At 52.6% G+C, this 21,234-nt stretch overlaps 2 protein-coding genes across 2 annotated transcripts; both read right to left on the bottom strand.

Annotated features, from left to right (window-relative positions):
- Positions 1 to 1,278: 1,278 nt before the first annotated feature.
- Positions 1,279 to 4,410, bottom strand: LOC131215704 (uncharacterized). The gene is made up of 5 exons (XM_058210096.1): positions 4,377 to 4,410; positions 3,251 to 3,511; positions 2,257 to 3,170; positions 1,395 to 2,193; positions 1,279 to 1,334 (listed from the first exon to the last, which is right to left on the bottom strand). The coding sequence occupies exons 1-5, from the start codon at positions 4,408 to 4,410 to the stop codon at positions 1,279 to 1,281; spliced, it is 2,064 nt and encodes a 687-aa protein (XP_058066079.1).
- A 5,618-nt stretch (positions 4,411 to 10,028) lies between these two features.
- Positions 10,029 to 15,824, bottom strand: LOC131215703 (uncharacterized). Its single transcript, XM_058210095.1, has 4 exons — positions 15,818 to 15,824; positions 10,896 to 11,027; positions 10,546 to 10,833; positions 10,029 to 10,060 (listed from the first exon to the last, which is right to left on the bottom strand). Exons 1-4 carry the CDS (start codon positions 15,822 to 15,824, stop codon positions 10,029 to 10,031), a joined length of 459 nt encoding a protein of 152 aa, XP_058066078.1.
- Between the last annotated feature and the right edge of the window lie 5,410 nt (positions 15,825 to 21,234).

The raw sequence follows: 21,234 nt of genomic DNA, 5'->3' as shown, positions 1-21,234 counted from the left end.
TTAAATTTCGCGCGACAGAGAGAGGGGAGCGAGAGAGAGAGAGAGAGAGAGTGCGAACCGAGCGATTGACAGCTAGGAATACGGGGGGTTCGGAACGCAGTAGCTGAAGGGCACAACGAGGTGCCACAGTTGAATCGAACGCTCGGTGGTGAAACGTTTCGGTGAAATATTTCACGCAATGAGAGGGATTTTGAATTGTGGCGCGATTTGACCGTTATTCGTTCACCGTAGGGCCACTGTTTCGTTGTTTGAAGTGGGAATAGGTGTATTTGAATCGCTGGCAGCTTAGTATTTGATGGCTCAGTTTGATATTAAATATTTGATCAATAGAATCACGAAGACAAGGATGATAAGAACACAGCTATACAATTTGAAATAAGTCATAATATTTGCCACATTCAATCCGTCTGATTTTCTCCATTGAGGAGCATTACTTGATCGCTTTGTTCATTGGTGTGCCTGTAAATGTTCTTTAATGTTCCTGAGTTGCAAGATGCAAACCATCGGTTAAAACTGTTTAAGATATTGACTTCCATTATTGATTCACCGACTCTCCTTGCTCGATTCAACTTTCCTACCAGCTTTTGTCTTCGTTTAGCCAATTGTGGTTAGTGTTAGTTCTAAGTTCAGTTGCCGATTGTCCATTACACTTCGTTGCCCGTTGACTGTTTTTGTCATAATAAATTAATAAACAAAATTTGCAAAAAACACAACTATGTTTGTGCGTTCTGCTGGAAGAATTCGAATGTTTCTTTCCATTTTTACGATCACCGTCAACCCACTGCGTTTATTTAGTCCCAAAGCTTCCCTCGTAATTAAATGTCCTTCTCCTTGTTACACTACTTTTCTTCAATTTTCACTTTTATTATCGACCTTCTTCCCACCTCTTTTCAACCAACGTCCGGCAGTTCTACACTAATCTTATCAGCTAACAGCGTGTGACGGTGTATGAATGGGTGTTCGTATCGCTTCGACAACAGAGCGTAAAAACATGAAACCAAACCAACAGAGGATGGTACTAGTGGTAATGGTAGTAATCAATGGTAGTAACAGCGGCGCATCGTACACTGATGCAAATAAATAATTCCATTTCTCTTGCTCGTTACCTATAACCGACCGTTGGATCCGTCTGAAATCCTTTTCTGCCTGTCCCTTCTTTTCGCTTTTCGAAACGATCGATTGTACTAAAATTGTGTGAGTGATTAAAACGCGATCAGCGTGTCGGGGGCTAAGTGTGTCTCCTTGACGGACAACGTTATCCTGTGCGCCGTTCCGTTATTATGGTGTCGCCTTCACCGCTGCCGAGCAGATGCCGTAGGATCGAATCTCGAGATCTGCAAAATGAATGCGAAATGAAAGTCTCCGCTGAGTCTCCATCGACGAGCCCCACTTACCGTCTTTCCCGCAGGTCCTGGCACACCGGAGCTTGCCCCGGTTCGAGTACGTGTGCCCGTCGGTACCGCAGACCGGCTCATTCGAGAGGGCCACCGTATTCCGGATGCAGCGCCGTTCGCAGTCACCCGCCGGAAGCTGCTTCGGTGTCCTGGTCGGTGTCCTGGTGCCATTCGTGACGCTGCCCGGTCCATCATCGACTCGGTCCTGGGCGACCGCTGCCTTCCCGGAGTCCTTCGTGGCCGGGCTGTGCGTAGCGGTGGTGGTGGTGGTGGTGGCGCTGGTGGTCGGCCCGACCGACTGGTATTGGTGGTGGAGTACCGCTCCCGACGCCGCATGCTGGCTGTCCGGTTCCGGTTCGTTCGTGTGCTCGACGACGGGCTTCACATCCTGGTGGCGACGACCCACCTTCCAGTAGGACTGGGCTGGACCTCCGGAAGCGGCCGAGTAGTGATGCACCGGATGGTGCACCGGGTGATGGACCGGATGGTGGAGGGTCTGCGCCGTCGGCAGGACTACGATCGGTTGCGCGTGGAGTGCCTGCGGTTGCGGCAGGGGCAGGTACTGAGGGGCCGCGAATGCTTGTGGCTCCGGCAGGTGCTGCTGAGCCGCCGTGTCATTCGTCGCCGTTGGAGTGCCGTGGAACTCGGTCACCACATGAGCCTTGTGGGTGCCCTTGGCGGCCGGGAACTCGAAGTACTTCTGGATGAAGACGTGCGGTTGGTGGTGGTGGTGCTGCTTCTGGTACTTCTGCTTGATGTGCGAGCTGTACGTCTTGTGGATCGGCTTCTCCACACCGGACTGGGGTGACGGAGGTCCTTGCTGCTGCGGATCGTGACTGCTCGGTTGTTGCTTCTGGACCACGAACTCCACGTGCTCTCCGCCGGGCTGGACGTTGCTGTAGGAGGTGGGCTGTTGCGAGTGGTGCGCCGACGATGTCGGCTGGGGAACCGTCTCCTCCTTGGGGAAGTAATAGCTGAGGTGAGTCTGAACGGTGCCACCGGTGTGCTGTGTCGGGGCCGTAGCCTGGAGATGCTGGTATGCCTCCGGTTCGGCGTTGATCGTCTTCGGGTGGTAGAAGTTGGTCGTTACCGACGGCAGCGAGGCCGGTTTCTTCTGAGCCACCTCGTGCCACTTGCTTTGCTCCAGACCCGGCTGTGGAGCAGGAGCCGGAGCCAGGTGATAGACCGGTTTGCTGTACTTCGGAGGATCTGGACCCTGGGAGCCGACGTAGCTGGTAGCTCCACCCTGTGGCGGGTGCTGGTGGTGCGGGTAGTGGTGGAAGTGGCCGTGGGCCCCGCTCAGCGGGATGGCGTTCACCTTGTAGTGGCTGACCTCCTCCTGGACCTTGAAGTTGAAGCTCGCCGGCAGCTGCTCCGGCTTGACGAACGCCGGCTTCTCCTGTACCAGGGGCGAAAAGGAAGGCTGTTGTTGACCAAGTTTCAGAAGCTGATCTTCGGAATTTACGGCCGGTACGTAGTTGGGGGGCGGCGGCGACGGGAGCGACTGGGCCGGGACGACCTCGACCGGCTTCGACAGTGCCTGGGGCACCTTCAGCGGGTTCTTGTCGCCGTACGACAGGACATGGTACTCCTCCTTCAGCGGGGCCTTCTGCGGCCCCACGATATGGTGGACATCGGACGGCTTGAACTGGGGCGACGGCACGAAGTGGTTCGGTGCCGAGGAGAGCTTCGAGAAGCCCTTCAGCATACCCTCCAGGCTCAGGATGGGCAGCATGTGCTCGAGCGTAAACATCTCGCCATCGCTCGTATGAAGCTCTGGAAGCGGGGACGATAGTGGACGTGGCCGGGAGTTAGTTGATGGTATTCCCGGTATCTACCTTCCAACCCCGACTTACCAGGATACGTGCCATACGTGGCTACCCCACCGGAGGCGATCTTCACGGTTGGCTCCTTGAAGTAGAGCTTCCGGCGCTTCTCGACCGGCCGAATGATCAGCAGCGGAATCTCGCCGTTCGAGCGCTTCGGTTTGCGGATCTTCATGAACTCCACCATCGAGGACGCGCTGGCAACACTGTCCGACAGCTTCGGCGGTGCGCTGGACGACGATGGCTTTTTGGGTGCGCTGGCCGACTTATCGGACGCCAGCACGAGCGGCACTGGGGAGCGGACGAGGGAGTGATAGACAGGTGATCGGATCGGATTTTTGGGTAAGCTCTCTCTCTCTCTCTCTCTCGGCAACTCCCAGGCACCGATTCGACTTTCCAAACAATTCCACAACAACGGCCCGGAAACAATCATCGGATAATTATCGGCAGCACCATTTTCAATGCTCAGCATAAATCTATGGGCACCGCCTCCGATTGTGTTAAATCGATCCCCGATCGGATTGGGAAATTGGGATCGCTCATCGAGCGATCATCGCATTCTTCGGGGTGGCTTTGGTGTGGATTTTCCAGCCCATTGCCGTAAGACCTGTTCCCAGCAGAGCTCTTTTGGCATTTTATCAGGCCTTGTGAAATCTACTCGGAATTCGTTGTAATTGCCGCCGTATTGAAGCCTCAACATTTGAATTTTGGAAAGTGGCAACTCTTAAGAATCTTTGGCAAACAGTTGTAGCTGCAGTTCAATTCTCCGGAAGCTCTCAAACACGATACCCTAAAGTATCTGGAGGTTTCTGGAGAATGACTGGATGGCCATTCCATAAAGGATGAATAACGCGATTCGAACCCACGTGCTGGGAGAAAGTATGTCCGAACGGTCGTAGACTAATGGAATTTTCAATTACTTTTTGCTAGTTTTCTACCAACTCCCAAAAAACGGCAGCCGCCAGATGCTGGCGTGAAAGCGGAAAAAATAATTTAAATGAAGTAATTTAACACAATCGGTCGCCATCGGGCTGTGGGCGACAGGTAACAGGATACAGGGCACATGTCCCGTCTACGTCGTTTACACTCAGGCTGAAGTCTAGAACGGCTGGCAATTGCTTTTTTGTGTGACCCGCGACCAAGTCCACCGTCTTACCTGCCACGAGAAGAAAAACCACGAGCGACTTCATGCTTTCCGGGCTTCAGATTTTCCGGTCACGACAGAGCCACAGACAGAAGCACAAATACGCAGACAGCACACACCAAGTTCGCCGTTGGCGAGGGCACCTTGCACTTTGTCCTGATTCACACGTGAAAATTAATTTGCACTTCGGTTTTTGTGTTCCACCGTCGTTCGTTAATTTGTTTTCCACCGCCACGGTTCCGCTCCTGGAGCAGCTTTTGACAACCCCTTCCGGAACCTTCTAGGGCCGCTCTTTCCGTTCTGTGTCACGAATTTCCGGCCCCAACCAGCACCTCGCTTTGAGATCGAGCTTCACTCCGTGAAGTCGAAGAAATTCCCGGACAGACGTACCGTTCCGGCCGAGCTCTGGGCAGCGAATGGTGCGAGCCGGGCGCCGTTTGATCAACACATTTGGCAGCTTTTGCATTATTCCGCCATCGACCGGGGGCCCGCTCCGCTCCCGTTCGGCTTCGCGGCCCGATTTTCTCCACTTTTCCCATCCGCCGCAGAGGCACGATCAAGCCACAAAACCCATACACGCGTACGCTGTGGGGTCTTTCGGGGGAGATCATCTCGTTCCTCGACACCGTTCGATCGCATCGCTCATCATCCGGCGACGGCCCGTTTTTGGCAGCGTGTTTTCCTCGGTCTCGAAATCTTTCTCCACGTCGATTTTACGATCGAGAGTGGCGATCGGTGCGATCGGTTTTGCCGGCAGGCAAGAAGGCAAGAAGAACATTGGAACACGTCAAACGACGCAGTTCGCAGCACGCAGGTTTCTTTCGTTGCAATCTGAGTTTGCGGGGGGAGCAAATATAAAGCGCAGTCAATTTCCAGCGAAAATCCAAGAAAGTGATTGTCGGAACGATAATCTCAGGAGAGTTATCTGGAGGAAAGGGTCTTCTTTCGAAAGATTACGGACCGGATAATTGAGGATCTTAACGAAACACAGGAAAATATTCAAATGCTGATGTTCATACGATTTATTGAAAAGTGTAAGGATCATCGGGAGGATCAGTTTGCCTTAAGAACTGGAGCAAAGTTTCATAAAATGCTGAAGTCAAAGAATTGTTTCGGCCAATGCTAGAGCTGCCACTATATTATGCTACCCAAAGATGCCACATCCGATACATGTTGCTACATTTCACAACGATTTGAAGGCCTCCGTGTATAACGAAGCAAAACGCTTCTCTAGAGACTCATTCATAAAAAGGAAACCATTGCGGCTTTACCAACACTGGCAACGGCAGGCCTTAAAAGATGTACTAAAAGCGAATCCATATCATGCACGTTAATTTGACATTTTCCACTGCCCCATGTTAACCCATAAAGCAAGACCGTAAAAACGTCTTGTCCGCCTTGCTAAGGGACGATTTGTGTGAGGTGCCCAGTCAGCCATCTGCCGGGGGCCAAAGATTGACGTGGTCGGCCCAGCTTTTCGGGGGGAAATTGGACTCAGCGCGCGAAAGCAGCCACCCCGACACGCCCGATAGCGCCACGGTGCGCCTTTTTGCCATTATGAAACTTTTCATTTCTCGAACCCAACCCGAGCGGTGGTTCCGCGATGCCGGATGTTTTCCCTTCGCGGGCGCGCGAGATTTTTATGTTTTAATATGCCGGACACCCGGCCGGACACCGGAGTCGACTTTTAAACGCACATTAATTGGTGCGCCATCGGTGGGCCGGTTGTGTTTTTCCTCCATCCGACCGACGGCCCGGGCCAGGTTTTCCGCGTTTAAGCGCCGCGTGTTGAAACCAAATTAATTGAAACTGAAAATGCGCCGCACCGAAAAACGGTCCGGTTCGGGTCTTGGGGTCCGTCCGTCGGAGGTGCATTATCGAAATTAAATTTGGGGTCAGACGCGCGATCACTTTCTCTGGATGGTTGGCGTACACGATGGTTTCTCGAGGAAAGTCGAGTGAGAAAAGCGGCAGGTGTGTGGCGCTAATTATGAGAGTCGAACACTAAGAAGAAGCACCCCGGCAGGATTCAGTAAGCGCCAGCGAGACGGAGAGGGAGAGAGAAAGGGGGCCGGCGCACTTTTCCTTGACCCCACGCGGTCAGTCGCGGGGCTTTGGAAATCAGACTGAGAGTCTCGCCCATAATTCGCCATTTATTCTAAGACGCTCTGGGCGTGCCGATTGATTTGACCGAAAGTGGCCAATTGTCTCTCGAATCTCGAAGGAGACTCTCGCCGGTGGGTTGTTGCCATTTCATCGGTCTGATCTTCTTCTGATTTCGCCCATACTCGCTAATGGCGCACGCACCGGGGATTCACCTTGGGCTGCTGGGCCAACGGGCTATAATTTGGGTAACGAAATAATTTCTGCCAAGGCTCATCATGGCGCGTCCACGCTTTCGTTTTCAGCGGACACGCGGAGTCTGGCGCGGATCACTGCGCCGCGGTGCCATCACTTTCTACCGGTCCGAGACCCCAAGAAACTCCCGATTCCGAGCGTAAACAATCAGAGGCCACGGCTCGGCTGTGGCTGAATGCATCGGGGCGATACTTGACGGGCATCTGAAACTCTACTCGATCCTCGGGCGATCCCCAGACCCCCAAAGTGCCGAAGATGATGAGCGTCCTCAGGGAGTGAAATGTGTTTGGCCCCACGGCTCTATTGGCCCTCGGGACGCCGTGAAGTGTTTTGATTTGCCGGAATAACGGCTCGAGAACGCCGGAGGCCACCGTAGGCCTCGTTAGGGTCCACATTATTTGTTCGCACGTTTTCCTGTACCAATCACGGCCAGAAATGCCAATCGAATCGAACCCCACAGGCCGCGATGAAGATAGTCGCGTGGTGCGATCAGTGAAAGGGCTGTGACGGGCAGAAGCAAACAGAAGCCACTCTTCTGCCGCCTCGGCGATAAAATAAAGAAAAGCGATTTGGCCCCATTACAGAGTGACACGGATTTCGATCGTGTGGCTCCCATTTCCTCGGACTGGGCCCAAAGTTCAGCCCCATCGAATCTTTGGGGTTCCATTCGGACTCCCAGGAGGCGTTCCGACGGACGGATGTCCGATCGGCTCGGAACTGCAAAAACTTGGGGCTTCGCTTGGGGCCGCTTGTCCCGTGTGCGAAGGGTACAATTTTCGCGCAATGAACAACACCCGCCGCGCCAATGGCCCATTTTCGGCGTCCCTGAAACGGAGGGCAATCGGTGAACCACGTGTGTCGTAGATTTGGTGCATCATTAACCGAGGCCATCCAAGAGGGCTTTTGAAACGCCAGAGAGACACTGATCCAAAGGTTTCATCTTTGGTGTGCGGTGCGGTTAATAAGTTCTGCAACGGGAGCAATAAAATTAAAGATGAATACCGAGGGAATCGATCGGATGGAGAGTGACTTTGGTTAACCAGCTTGGAACATCTCTTTGGGTGACCTGGAAGGTGCGGCCAAAAGTCAAAAGCATAAAGACATCGACGATACAAAGAACAGTAACGTGTTGTCATATTATGCGGTGATATCGTGGCCAAACCCTGTTTTCAGTGGTTTTGACAAACGATCTATCAGTGAGCCGTGCAATCCACGAGCAATCGATCCTGAGAATGAAAACTGACAACACGTGCTCAAAAAACCCAAAAAAGAATACAGGAGAAAAAAAAACAATGCACTAAACATATCTACTTTTTACTCTCTAGACTAGAACCTCTAGCTACTGCACTTCATGGGAACAACATCATCCCCAAGTAGAAACGGAACATCACCTATTGGTACTAAAAAGAGCTATATTTTGTAATCTGGTACTGAAAATAAAACTACAACTCTAACCCGACCACAACAATAATACATCAACACCCAGTGCATCGTCGACATCTTACAGCCCGGCATAAGGACATCCTGCAATAGAGGAAATGCCACATGTATCTTAAGCTAATCTTGTTCAATTAGATTAAGGTAACTATTAGATAAAATTAATAAATACGGCCCGGTCCGTTCTTCTAAGATAAAACAAACAATTCAGCAGCGAGTTAGCATCAACTGGCGACGAGCCCACAGCAATATCTTCTCCATTTTCTAAGGAGTAATAATTTCTTTATTGTGATAGGTCATTAAGCTCAATGAATGATTCCACTTAGGTCATCCTAATTTTCAGTGAAATTTTAACAAAATGTAATGTAACAGGGAATCACTTGAAACTACGAGCCACAATGAAAGTCTCTTATGCATCATCGAAGCTTCACAATACAATCTCCAATAAGTTCAACCGTTGTTCAACCGATAAATAAAATGAAAAACCAAGCTGAAAAATAAAATAAAAAACCGGGCCGAATTAGTTAAATACCAGCCTGTACAATAAGTCTTGCGGGTCAATAAGAAAAACCAAATTTAATGGTTTGAAATACACTTTATTATACATGGTGCCTCTGAAGTGAGAATTCTAAAGTCCTGTAAAGTACGATTCCACAGCTGATGTGACGTCATCATATTTTATAAGGTCTGGAAACGCCACACACGTTCCTATGCAGAGTGTATCAACACATGAAAATTAATTTAAGCTAGTAGCAGCACCATCTCTTAGTGACCCACAAAACTTATAGAACAACCCAGTGATCACCGGCCCAACGGAGTCTTGAAGATTGTTTACCATTACTTACTTATTTGGACGAAGAACGAATGGCTGCCATTGGAAGTATCACCGACCGAAACCGACTTATTTGATTAATCAAGTCGATGAATCGGACGATCGTATGGGAAGCAACTAAGCATCCGAGTGGTGATGGGTTTATCTCTTACAACTTATTTATCGTTCCCCGTGTCCCGGTCGTTATCTGAACAAACGGAACAAGCGGAACAGCGTGGCCCAGGGGGCGAGCATAATCGGCTGGCCGGAAGATTAGGATCTGGGCATTTAATGTCCTCCACTTTTACACGCCATTTCCAACCAAAAACCCGTGCCCGTGCCGTGTCCTCTCGACCGGAAAGTGACGACGTTAGGCGCGCTAGCTTGCGCAACGCACCTTTTCTTCGCACCAGCCCCAATATTTCTTCCCCTTCTCTCTCTCTCTCTCTCTCTCTCTCTCGGGATACGGATTCAATTAGTCCGACTAAAGCAACCGAATCGAATGGGCTGGGCGGATCGAAGTACCCTCGTGAGCTCGTTGAGATCGTGAGACAAACGGTGCCGCGAGCTACGCGCATCGTTGCGCAAGTGTTCATTACCGGAACTGGCGGGAGCTTGGAACCAGGAACCCGGGGCGGCCCGCTCCGGTACACCTGTTCGCAAAACACCCCCCGCGCGGATGCTGCTACCCCCGGGGCCAGGATCCACAACAAACACCATCGGGGAAAGAGATGAAATTTTCTCCTCATTAGTCGGGGGCAGGTCGCTGCTGGCATTTTCGGGTGTGTGCGGCTCGAAGGCCGTTGGCCGGGTTGTGGGTTTCGCTTTTGAGCCCACCGTCCAAGAAAATTCGGATCCACCACAGCTGAAAAGCATGACGAACACACGCCGGGCCAGGTTTATGCGCTTGTTTTCCTTCCGCCACGCGGCGGGCCACGAGTATATTTAGAAATAAATTAGAAATCACCGCAAGAAAGGGAGTACGTGCCTCATGGTTGGGTCCCGGGGCCGCTGGTGCGTGGATGGGCCGCAACCCGGGGTGATGGTGTAAAAGTTTTTCAACAAATACCCAATTTCTTGATCGATACTCCTGTGGATAGAAAAAAAAAAAACGATGCGAAAGAAGCAAATCAGTTTTCTGCGTACGTTTGTGCGCGTTTGTGTGCTTTATGGCCGAGGCTCATCAACCCGATCCGGGCTGGTGTGCATCTCGTTAACGGGCAGACAGTGTGTTAATTTATTCGCCGACGTCAATGGGACGTGAAATATTATTCAAATTGCCCGTTTTTTTTTTCACGGAATTTCGGAACTTTCGGAGCTGCATCGCATAATAATTTGCCTTCTTTTTTTCCCGGGGTCCGTGTCCGTTCCGCGGCAAAAATCGGTCAAACCCGGGCGGTAGGAGTGGATTCTTTTTTACTAATTTAGCTCCCCCGAAAATAATCATTCGTTCATTAAATAATCAGCGAATAATATCGGGGAAGCTATGCTGCGGATGAATGAACCATGAGTCTAATGCAACGAATGCTGGAAGGGAACGAGGGGTTCGGGGTTCGGAACCGCTCCGCTACTTACTCGGGCTGGCCCCGCACCGGTTGGCGCACTCCAGTTTGTACTCGTTGTGGTAGGTGGTTTGGTCACTTCCGCACACCGGATTGTACTGCGATAGCGTCAGACAGCCGGACATGCAGCTGTAGAAGGCCCTCGATCTGCTCACCACCGGCGGCACTACACTGGCCTCCTCCTCCGCTGGCTTCCGGCTGGTGCTGGACTCTTTGGCCGGCCGCACCGGACCTTCGTACGGTGCTACGTTGTTCGTGAGCAGGCTGCTGCCAGTTCCCCGAGCCGGATGAGGATTGCGCGCTGTGAATTTTTGGGCCCAGGATTAACGTAAATTCCGAAGGATTCCGATGCGATTTACTTACCGGCGACGTACCGGCCTTTGAAGGTGGTCGGCGATCGATTAAGCCACGGGCTTTGGCGTTTGACCCGCCCGACGACAGCTTCCCCATGGACCGGCTCAGAAAGGGCCACCAGCAGCATCACGATGACGACGGCTGTCGGGAAGAAGGAGAGTGGAGGGATCAGGTTCGGAGCTCCAGTTCGCGGGCACCGTTAGGCTAACGCGTAGGGCCGAAGGCTTATTGCACCGATCGAAGGGAGGGGGGAGCCTAATAATCCCCGGCCGGCCCCGACTAGGCCACCATTAGCCGGCCATAATCACGCGCCGGCTTTCGGGGCACGGACCATAATGATTGGCGAAGAACGCGCGAGGCAACGAAGAAGAAGGAAAACCCACACAGCGCCGCCACCGCCGTGACCTCCACCGACTAACACAGAAACGGTTGGGCCGAAAAATCGGCCGCCCGGTTTATGGCCAGCGGATTGAGTTGAGAGAGAATGTTGGGCCATTGACTCGGTGCGTGCCTTGAACTTGAGCGTTTCGTGTTTATATAGCGTGTCGGACTCTTGTCGGAGTCGTGTCGGAGTAGTAGCGATCGTCGTGTCGCCTACTTCTACTAGTTGGAGGTGACGACCGTCCGAATGTCACTGGCATTCGCGGATCGGTCGGCGTTACTCAATCGGTCGCGAAAAATGTATCGATTACAACGGGAAGTTTGGATGGCCGTTTGCTATTTCTCTTTCTGTTTTTGTTTTTTTGCTGAGCCGGTTATTGGCCGGCGTTGCGCCAGCCAACGCAGTTGGTGACGCCACCAACGGGAAGTTGCTGTGGCTGTGCAATTGTGGCGAAAATCGTTACATCACTTCCAAGGACCGGATGTTTTCGGATTGTCTCTTGTGGTTCGACTAATTTCGAATTGAAAATTGAACTGTCGTTTGAAGTGTTTTTAGAGACGAAAGTTCGAGGTAAAAGGGATCAGAGTATAGTCAACCGCTCGAAATGAAGGAATGATTATCATAATTCTTGCTGCACATCATTCTTAAAACCTTAGCAGAAGCGCCAGCGCAGCTGTGCGAGGTCTGTTCCAAAAATATCGCGACATAAGTATTTAAATTTTGATGCATACAAAAAAGGGTCAATCTGCCAGAAATCCTGGCTTTTTCAATTGGAGCCATTGAGTGGGATTTTTGAACAATTTTTAAGCTGAACAAGATCACAAAAAAATGATATTTTGAAATGCTTCGAAGATTAGAAACCCCGTTAGCACAAGTGTATAATAAATATCTGATTGATAGATTACCGATTAGAAAGGGGGTAATAAAATAAAAAATCTGGCGATACTTTTTTAACAGACCACGTGCACCATACGCAAAAACACACCGCAACGTGACTCTCTCTCTTTCTCTCTCTCTCTCTCCTGTTACACGGTATGCCACCCACACGTACATAAGCCCCCACCCCCCAATCGGGGGATACATAGGATCGGCCGGGGTATCGGACGGAGACGAATTCAATTAGCCTCAAATCAAAAGCAGATCACGTTCGGTAATTATTTGCCAGCGATTATCGATGGATGTCCATTTGGTCCGAAATCTGCAAACCGAGCCGAGCGAACGCAGAGAGAAAACCTAAGCTCACCCGCCCCACACCTTCACACCCGTCTCGTGCTTTTCTTGCCGCTCTTCGGTCACTTCACAGGTTGGCCACCGTTCACGAGCGAATGTAGCAAGTGGTCTAAAGAGAAAAATCTAACAAAAACCTAGCCTAGCTGCTTCGCAGAGCCCAATAACTGTCACGGTGGCCACCAAAGCAAGGACGCCTGTGCCGGGCCGTGAGAGTCCTTCTGCGGTGGTAATTTCTAGATTAATTGCAACTAGAAGAAACAACGCAACATCGTAATTACCGTACGCTACCGGAAGTGGCTGCAGTGGCTGCAGTGGCTGTAGCCTCGCCTCGAAGAAGGTTTCCCATCGGCCACGGCGAGGATCATCACTGACCGTGGTTTAGATTGTCGATTAGAAACACACATACACGCACCGATACAGACACAGGCCAGTGGTCATCCGGAACTGCAGCAATGCAAAGAAGGCCCCCCCCCAGAAAGAGTGCCTTGGTAAACATCGAGTTTTACGATCGAGAACCGACTGACCAACTCGGCCGCATGCATGAGTGCACGTTTCGTGGCACGCAAGACCTGTGTAAACTGGCCTAAGGACCGGCGCCGTTTTCGTGCCGTTTAAACATGGCCTCGCTCGGAACGCTGTTGAATCGTTTGTGTACCGATTTAGCTTTGCGTCGACCAAGAACCAGCCACATTTTCACGGACCTTTAGCGCCTCTAACGAAGCGCAGCAGCAGCACTTCCGTGAGTCGCGCTGACAGCGACCCTTACTCACCACAGATCAACACCCAATTCCTCCGGCAGACTCCGATCGGACTCATAGTTATGGTTGGCAGCGCGCACGATCAGCGGTTTGCGGTTCTTTCTCTTCGGAGACCTCGGTGGAGTCGATGGCGTTGCGAATTGGCGGTTGTCTAACCCCTGCCGAAGCTAGTTTCCGGTTTGCGGCGGGCGCTTTCCGTCACACCAAAAAAAACACACAGAGTACACCGTCCACAAAAGCCCGTCGTACCGTCCTGTGGAGCCGGGACACGCCGGGGGCCAAAGTGGAGCTCGTCCGGAGCTAACGAAGGATCGACGCTAACTGAGCGGTTAGCGGGCTTCTAGTCGATGACCACGATCGATCGCCCCAACGGCCGAGCCTTTGCGTGGTGGAGTGGGGATCGCAAGTTCTTGAGCTACCGATCGGGGTGAGGATCGGTGAGCGGAAGTCGCTCGTGTCCAGGCCGCTACCGGTTTGGATTCGATTTTGGAAGCAGCCGGAACGTAACTGACCAGCCTCTCCGGCGGTTCCGGAGAAAACCAGTTTGAGGCACCTGCCCAAAAGCAAGTCAGATCGTCAGAACTGGAGCTTAGCTTTCTTCGTCCCTGCGCTGGGTCAACATTTACGCTGTTGCCGGGCGCGAAACTTGATGGATGATCATTAGCCCGCCAAAGAACGCGGTTCCGCAAAACCCGTTTGATCCCGGAACCTTTTTGAAGGACAAACGCCACGCGGTACGCTCGAAGGGCTGGTGCGTGCCCATTTCGATGGCCATTACATTTGAATTCGCCCGTTTTGCGACGTTTATCGTTCGCATTCGGAGGCAGCGGTTCGGTTTCACTGTCTGAACCACTTGCCATGGGCAATGATTCTGTCGTTTCTGGCCAACTCGGCAGTGGCTAATGCAATAGATTTAGACACGAGACACACTAAAGACGGAGGCATCTCGCTGCTGCCAGAGACACTTTACTGCCAGCACACTCCGCGGGAGGTTCTTTACGAGCGCCATGGCGTCCCACGGACACAAATGTGGCACGGACTCGCTGGATGGAAGGATGAGCACATGGAGCACAACTGGAGCATGAAATCCGGAGGCGCGAAGGTGGCCACATGTGTGAGTTATGGAGCCTGCCGAGGGATCGTTGTAACGGTCCAATGCCCGGGACGGAGCGTCTTCAGCCCGTCCCGTTACTGTATAATATCGCCATTTATATTCGCTCGACGGCGTAATGATGTAAATGCCCCCAGATCCAAGGACCAAGATCCGACACTAAGGCTCGTTCTGCTGCGTAAATAAATAATGTCAGACAGCAGAATGGGTTCGAGGACGTGTCACGCAGGAGACGATGGAGTGAAAGTTTTCCACCGACGACCCCGAGCCGGTTGGGTTTCAGCTGGCAGCATCCTTATCGAGCATCTTCGGGCGTCCCACTGGGAGCTCATCAAGGAGCGGCGAGATGGGTTTAATTGCATACTTAGCAGACAGTTCAAGGTCGTAGCGCCACGATAAGCCGGCGGCCGAAGTCCTCACCTCGTACGGTCGACTTTCAACGTTTTTTCCAAAGGATTGCATTTTGGGACTCATTGTGCTGTAAGCGTGGTGCGAAGCTCCCAATTTCCCAGATAGTCGACAAGGAAATGGAATCGGTCGATGGAGACGCCAAGTGATCAGGAAAAAACACGAACGGAGAGCAAAACGATCGGAAAATTCCAATCTCTTAGAGCGAATGGATAAGTTTTACATTCCAGACTATGGCCGGTGTACGCTTTAAAATGAGTCTTCCTTTATCTGTCGGCGTGGCGTTCCTTTATCAACCTCGCCGACTGGCAGACAAATTGAAATTGCACTTTGATTTGTTTCTTTACCGAGCAAGAGTCTTCTTCATCGCAGCGCCATCGCCATCATCAATCAATATAAATTCCGGATAAACGCGGTGCGCTGCCTGGCGTTTGGTTGGCATTTAATATGCAAAAATCATCCGCTTCATCCTAGCGCCGGCACGCCACGGTTCGAAGGACTCGCACTCGCAGATGGCGGGGAGTAAGATTGAACGAGATTGCGAGTTGCGATCTCGCGCCGCCATCAGCGGCTGAGCGTGTGTCTGTAGTACGGCCAAAGTATCCAATAGTCGCCCGAAAACATCTGTTGAGCAGGAAAATTGGAAAATCTTTCCCACCGCCCGGGCGCGTGTCACTCACAGCCCTCGCCAACCGCGCGGTAGTAGTAAGTGGAGTGCTGTCTGCCCACCTTTCTTCGCAGACGCTCAAACTCGACGCTGTCAGCGCACCGGAATGCTACGGCCATCGGTAGGACGTTTATTTATCTACAATTGTTTGATTGTCTAGTAGCTATGGCTGGCAGCATCCCGCGTGTCGGACTCGGACTGGGTACGAGGTACTGAGGGGGAACTGCCATCGTGACTAGACTGCCCTGCAAAAACCGTCTGCCAGACACACGAGCCCCACTGGGATGAAGCAATTCCGAAGGATTCGAAGACTATCGATACTGGGTGCGGCCCGACTGGGGACCGGTGCGTCGGTGATGGAAAATCACGACTTGCCGTGCATCTTGGGCCCAGGACCTACCCAGGTCTGATGGGGCTACCGGTGAACCGGAGCCGCACGGAAGCGCACCTGGAACCGGTACCTTTGCTGGAACGTTGTTGGAAATGACGGAAACATGCCGAGAATGCTAAACGTGTAACGGCAACTAATGGATTGTTTTAATCAAATTCGGCCGGCACACCACGTGGCCATCGTTGTCTGCACGTCCGCCGGCGGCAGCCACCCGACCGGGACGGACTTATCGACCGGCGGACCGGCGGACCGGCGGACCGTCGTCCCGGCGCAGGACTACCTGTGCGCTCTGGTAACGATGTTACGGACGAAGGAAATTAACTTTCGACCCAAAAGAGCCGGCCCAAAGCCCGGCGGCCCGAAGGTATCCTACTCCGCCCCCCGAGGGATACGGAGCGATTATTGTGATTATGTAAATTTCCGTTGATTGCGGAGCTTTTATCGGGTCCGGCACGGCGTGTGAGGCCCACCAGCGCTACACGGACTGCCAAATTGACGGACAGGCTCATCCTGCGCTCATTGGACGAGGCCGCCGCAATGTGGGGATAGGGCGGTCATAAACCGACTTAACAAAGTGAGGATTTTAGTTGTATTTTCTTTAAGTAGATAGGTTAGCTAGAGGGCGAGCCGAATTTTTAACCTTCCATGTTGCGTAGATTCCGAGAATTCACCGGTCAAAGTCGAAAATGTGAAAAATCTACTCTTTAAAACCAACGATAGCAAAGTTCTGCAACGGTAATGTACGTCCTATATTATACGTCAATTGAAAGGTAATAGATTCTTCTTTGATAAGAAAACAATCAAATATCCAAGTTTGGCAACTAGGCAATACAATTAATATTTGGGTAATTTTAAATCAACACATAAAATGTTGAATTGCATGCAAATTTACTTGAGTATGTAAAGATAAAAAAAAACCGAAAAGAGACCGTAGATTCTTCCTAAAATAAAATTTGTCCGCCTACCGGTTACAAATTCCCCATAGTGCGCTGCGTGGCCGGCGTAGTCATTTGGAAATGCGCCTAAAGTTAGGCAAACCAAAATACATCATGATTTAATTTAAATTTTTTGGCGGCTCGGCAACCGCCGTTGGAGGCTGTGATTCGGTGCGAAACGAGGGCCAACGGGCGTTTATTTATAATTTGGGTATTTTTGCGTCCAGGCGGACTTTCGGTTACCGAGGCAAGATTAATTTGGGCTGTCGTTTTCATCTAAACCTCCGGAGCAAAATTGAATCCCCGAAAGGGGTTGTCAAATAAATGCCAATCTCGTTGCCCTACATAAAGTTTCATTTGCAGACTTAATGAAGATGATGTATTAGAATATGCATATTGAAGAGTTCCTATTTGTCGGCCAGGAACGTTCGGTGATGATAGCGCAAAGTATTGATTAGGGTTTTTTATCTGATCCAATTCACCGACAACTCAGTTCACCCAGCTTCACTAAACTTTGTCTGGTGAAATATATCATTCAAAAAAATAATAAAGGAAAGGCTCTCGTTTAGACGAAGCAGTGGAATTCCGGCAAGGCGTCGTACCGAATGAGTCCATCTGGCGGCCCGGCTGAGCCCACACGAGTTCACACGTCGCATTCTCGCAGGCTGCGTGGGCCACACAACGCACTTCAGCGCCGCCAGACGGAAACAGTAACCAACAATATCACCCGTAACGGTCGCCCGGGTCCCGGACACGTGAAGGTCGGCGTGCAGCAGACGTAGGATTTTCGGTGCTGGAGTGTGGCGTCAAGCCGTCTAGCACGCTAGCCGGGCGATCGCCAGGACTGGTGGTCGGAGGCACCGTCGGGATGTCGGCACCAACCTACGCAATTTGTGTTGGGTCGCCGGGGTCGATTTGACTTGTCCGCTTGCTGGCCCCGGCCCGGGTGTGTGCGTAGCATTTCTGATAGCTTTCCGAATGGCAATGGCCATATTTTATGTGGTCCCTCAGTGTGTCCCATTCGTTTCGAGGCACAGGCACAAACTGCATTGTGGTTGTGGCCCCCCCCCCCCGACATAGTTACATTGTAGGCTCATCTCCACGTGGCGGTGGTATTTGCGAAATTGTGAAACCAACCCAGCCACAGTGCGCTCCGGAGTCACCGAGTGCCGAGCGTCTGGTGCGCTCTGGCGTGTTATTGATATGCAAACCACTGCAGATACCAGTGCGAATCCCGGACCGGAGCACTCGTACCGTGGGTTGGTGAAATTACACGACCAACAAACCAGACTACGCGGCCAGTGGCTGGGGAAGGAGTCGTCGTGCCAGGGTCGGCGGCCTGAACTTGGTTCGGCCGACTGAAGTCGGCTTTCCCGTCGGCCGGGGTCCCCTGGGCTGGTATGGAAAACAAAACCCCCAGCCCAGCGAGAGGCGTAGGCTGGCGTAGGCAAGCCGAGGCAACGTGAAGTATCTCGCTGTCTAGACACCGACTAGACACACACGTCCCTCGAACGTCAGCCGTCGCTCGTTGGCGTGCCCGTCCCCATTGCATCGTTTGGCGCAGGCGGCGCTCCCAGGCCCGGGCTGCTCGGTGTCCTCGTCGGCAGCCGTTAGCTGCCAAACCGCCACTCCCGGCGGTGTCACTGCGATGTCTCCGTCGCCGTTCAAGCCTTCCACGCCCCGATCGTCCGTCTCTCGCCAACTCCGATCATCGGGTTCCGCTGTGCCCCACGAGCGAAGCGGACCATAATCAATTTCGTTTGCCGAGCCGGACCCGGACCAAAGCGGAGAGCCGGGCACAATCGCAAAAACCGATCTCTCGGCCGGTCTGGCTGGTTGCGGTTTCGGTTTCAATGGGCCCATGGGGTTGTGGTTTCCCTTCCTTCCCCCCGCCGCTCCGGCTCCAGCTACGTCCAGGTCTATTAGGTTTGCTCCCGGTCTCCTGGAGCCCGATTTTGGGTTTGTTTTCGCGATGGGAACCGCTATTCGGTGGGTTTGCAATTATTGCAACATCAAACGTCATGGCGGCATAGGACAGGCCCGGGATACCTAATACTGTTGTTATTGTTGCGGGGAACCACGTTAGGTGATTCACATCGGCGGCAACGGTGATGCCATCCCGCGTAAAGGATGACGATTTAAAGTCTATATATATATATCAAACGCTATTCCCGCTGGTTTCATCATACGAGGTAGAAAGTTGCTTGCCCCAAAATCTTACATTTAGCAAGTGAACACAGCAACTTGGCAATTTTTAGTACAATTTAGTACAACTTCTTCGTTGCTTCTGGGCAGAACTTTTGAATGAAATCGAAGCTGGAAACGGAACAACGATGAGCTGTGGAGTACGTAAACAACTTTCTAATTTAAGATACTTAAACATTCCACAATTATGTCGTCCCATAACCATTAGTCACGCCGCAGGACGGAACCCCCGGGCCCCCGGTAGACAATATACAGACCCGGCCGCCCGCAGGCGCTGCTTGGATTTCACCATTAGCATGTCGAGACACGCAGCAGACAATTATGTATTTCGTGTGCCGTGTTCGCTCCACTAACCACTTCACACGCCGAAGACGCCGCCGCCACCCCGGCCAGACACACGCGGAGTTTTGTTTCTTTTTCTTCCGCTTGCAAAATAAAGATTTGGCACTCAGCCAACGCGCGGCTGGTGAGACACGCACACCACCGCACCACACACAGGGATGTGCGTGAGATGGCGTGTGGCTCGTGAGGATATACTCTTTCAATAGAGAGGTAGTACACTTTTCCTCTCGCTCTCTCGCTCTTTCAGTTCACTACCAGCTGGGCACAGTAGGCGCGTGTAGCAGCGAGAGCAGTTTGACAGTTCGCCTCAACCGCACGAGGAGTGCATCGATTGGCTCGACGCGTGTCGATTCCCTTTTCGTCCGCGTGTCCGCCACAGACGATTTGTTGCTTTCCCCGGGCCCGGTTCCGGTGGGGTTATCGAAAAGGACGAGGCGACCCAGCGTGTAATCGGTGTGCAAAAAAGGCATTCACGCCAGTGCGCGGCAGCGATCGCCGAGATGTGAGATAGAGGGTGAGATGAGAGCCGTGAGTGGCTGGCTCACTTCACAGCGCTGAAGCGAAGTGTCAGAGCTGTTGCAGCTTCGGTGGTGCAATTTGGCCGCTAAAAAAACACGACCCGGTATGTAAATATTGGCGCCAGCGCGTTCCTTTGAGGTACGTACGTTCTTTTCCAACCACGGTGAACCTTGCAAAGTCGTCTCACCAGCTGAACGCGTGATGATCACCGATTGTGAGCGACCAGGAGCCTCCTTCACGGAGCGACCTCCGTGCGCGTGTGTTCGTGCGTGTGTGTCCTCGGCGGCGGCGGCGGCGGCTTCGGTTCCCGGCACACTCCCGGTGTGTGTCGCCCTCGGTCGGGGCCGTTGCCGGTGAAATATTAATGAAGCAAGTAAATAAAAATAAACACCGTCGTCGGGTGGGCCGAGAATAGCGGAGCCGGAACGCGCGCTGTCTGTCGGAGAGAGGTTCAGTCCTGGTAGCGCAGTGCTGATGGCCTGTGTGCCGTTGATCCGTTGTTGATGCTCCCCGGCACCAGCAGCAGCAGCAGGATTGGTTGAGTTTGAATTCCGGAACGTGAATGTGCACCGCCGTGAGTACGCCTCGGTGGTGAGTGGTGAGCGGCGAGCAGTGAGCAGTGAGAGTGGAATGCCCGGGCGGGCGATCTAGTCAATGGTGCAGCGACAGAGCGAACGACAGTGCGAGCGTGGGCGAGGGCGTGAAACGAGCCGATCATCATAAACTGGCCAATTTATCCTGCCACCCGCACACAGGGGAGAGAGAGAGAGAGAGTGAACGAGACAGCTCGAAGTGGGCGCCCTTCGTGTGAGAAGTGAGCGAAGAGACCGAATTGCCGCGTGTTTTTCGGAGGAGCATTTTCACGCACGCTCTTCCTACGCTGCCAGGCGCTTTCCATGTGCTTTACGGCCGATGTCCGGAAAATGTTTGCGTGTGGTGAAAAGTGAGTCTCCTGTCCTGCGTCCTGTCCAAACCGGTTTGAAGTGACGTGTGCTCTGCGCCGTGTCCCTGTGTCCACGGAGTCGGCCGGGAGTGAAAAAATCCCAACACCACGAAGACGACGACCGGGGAGCGGATGCGAACGGAGGCCTTGCGCCCCGCGTCCCACCCGCTGCCGCCGCATCATCATCACCAGCCGTTGTCGCCAATTGTCGCCAACAGAGTCGCGCCGTTGCGGTCGCCGTTGCCATCTTTGTCGCGCGGTTTATTATTAGACCTCTCGTGAGTCTCGTGAAAGCGCCGAAAAGCACCACCAGCGGCAGTAGCAACGGTCGAAGTGTAACGGTCGTAAGGGTTTTCGCGGTCTCCGCAGACGGCGGCGGTGCGTTCTTCTTATCGGTCTGGCCGTCTTCCTAGCTCCTACCGCCTTGCGGCTTGCGGCTGGCCGTCGGCCGCGCGCG

Source organism: Anopheles bellator, chromosome 1 (assembly GCF_943735745.2).
Source record: "Anopheles bellator chromosome 1, idAnoBellAS_SP24_06.2, whole genome shotgun sequence".
NCBI lineage: Eukaryota > Metazoa > Arthropoda > Insecta > Diptera > Culicidae > Anopheles > Anopheles bellator.
This window is presented reverse-complemented; position numbering and strand designations above follow the sequence as displayed.

Coding starts and splice junctions, on each gene's coding strand:
- LOC131215704 (XM_058210096.1), bottom strand. CDS start 4,410: ATGAAGTCGCTCGTGGTTTTTCTTCTCGTGGCAG. Junction 3,512..4,376: donor GGTTTTTCTTCTCGTGGCAG/GTAAGACGGTGG, acceptor TCCGCTCCCCAG/TGCCGCTCGTGCTGGCGTCC. Junction 3,171..3,250: donor CACGTATGGCACGTATCCTG/GTAAGTCGGGGT, acceptor CCCCGCTTCCAG/AGCTTCATACGAGCGATGGC.
- LOC131215703 (XM_058210095.1), bottom strand. Junction 10,834..10,895: donor CAAAGGCCGGTACGTCGCCG/GTAAGTAAATCG, acceptor AAAAATTCACAG/CGCGCAATCCTCATCCGGCT. Junction 10,061..10,545: donor CCGGTGCGGGGCCAGCCCGA/GTAAGTAGCGGA, acceptor TTCTATCCACAG/GAGTATCGATCAAGAAATTG.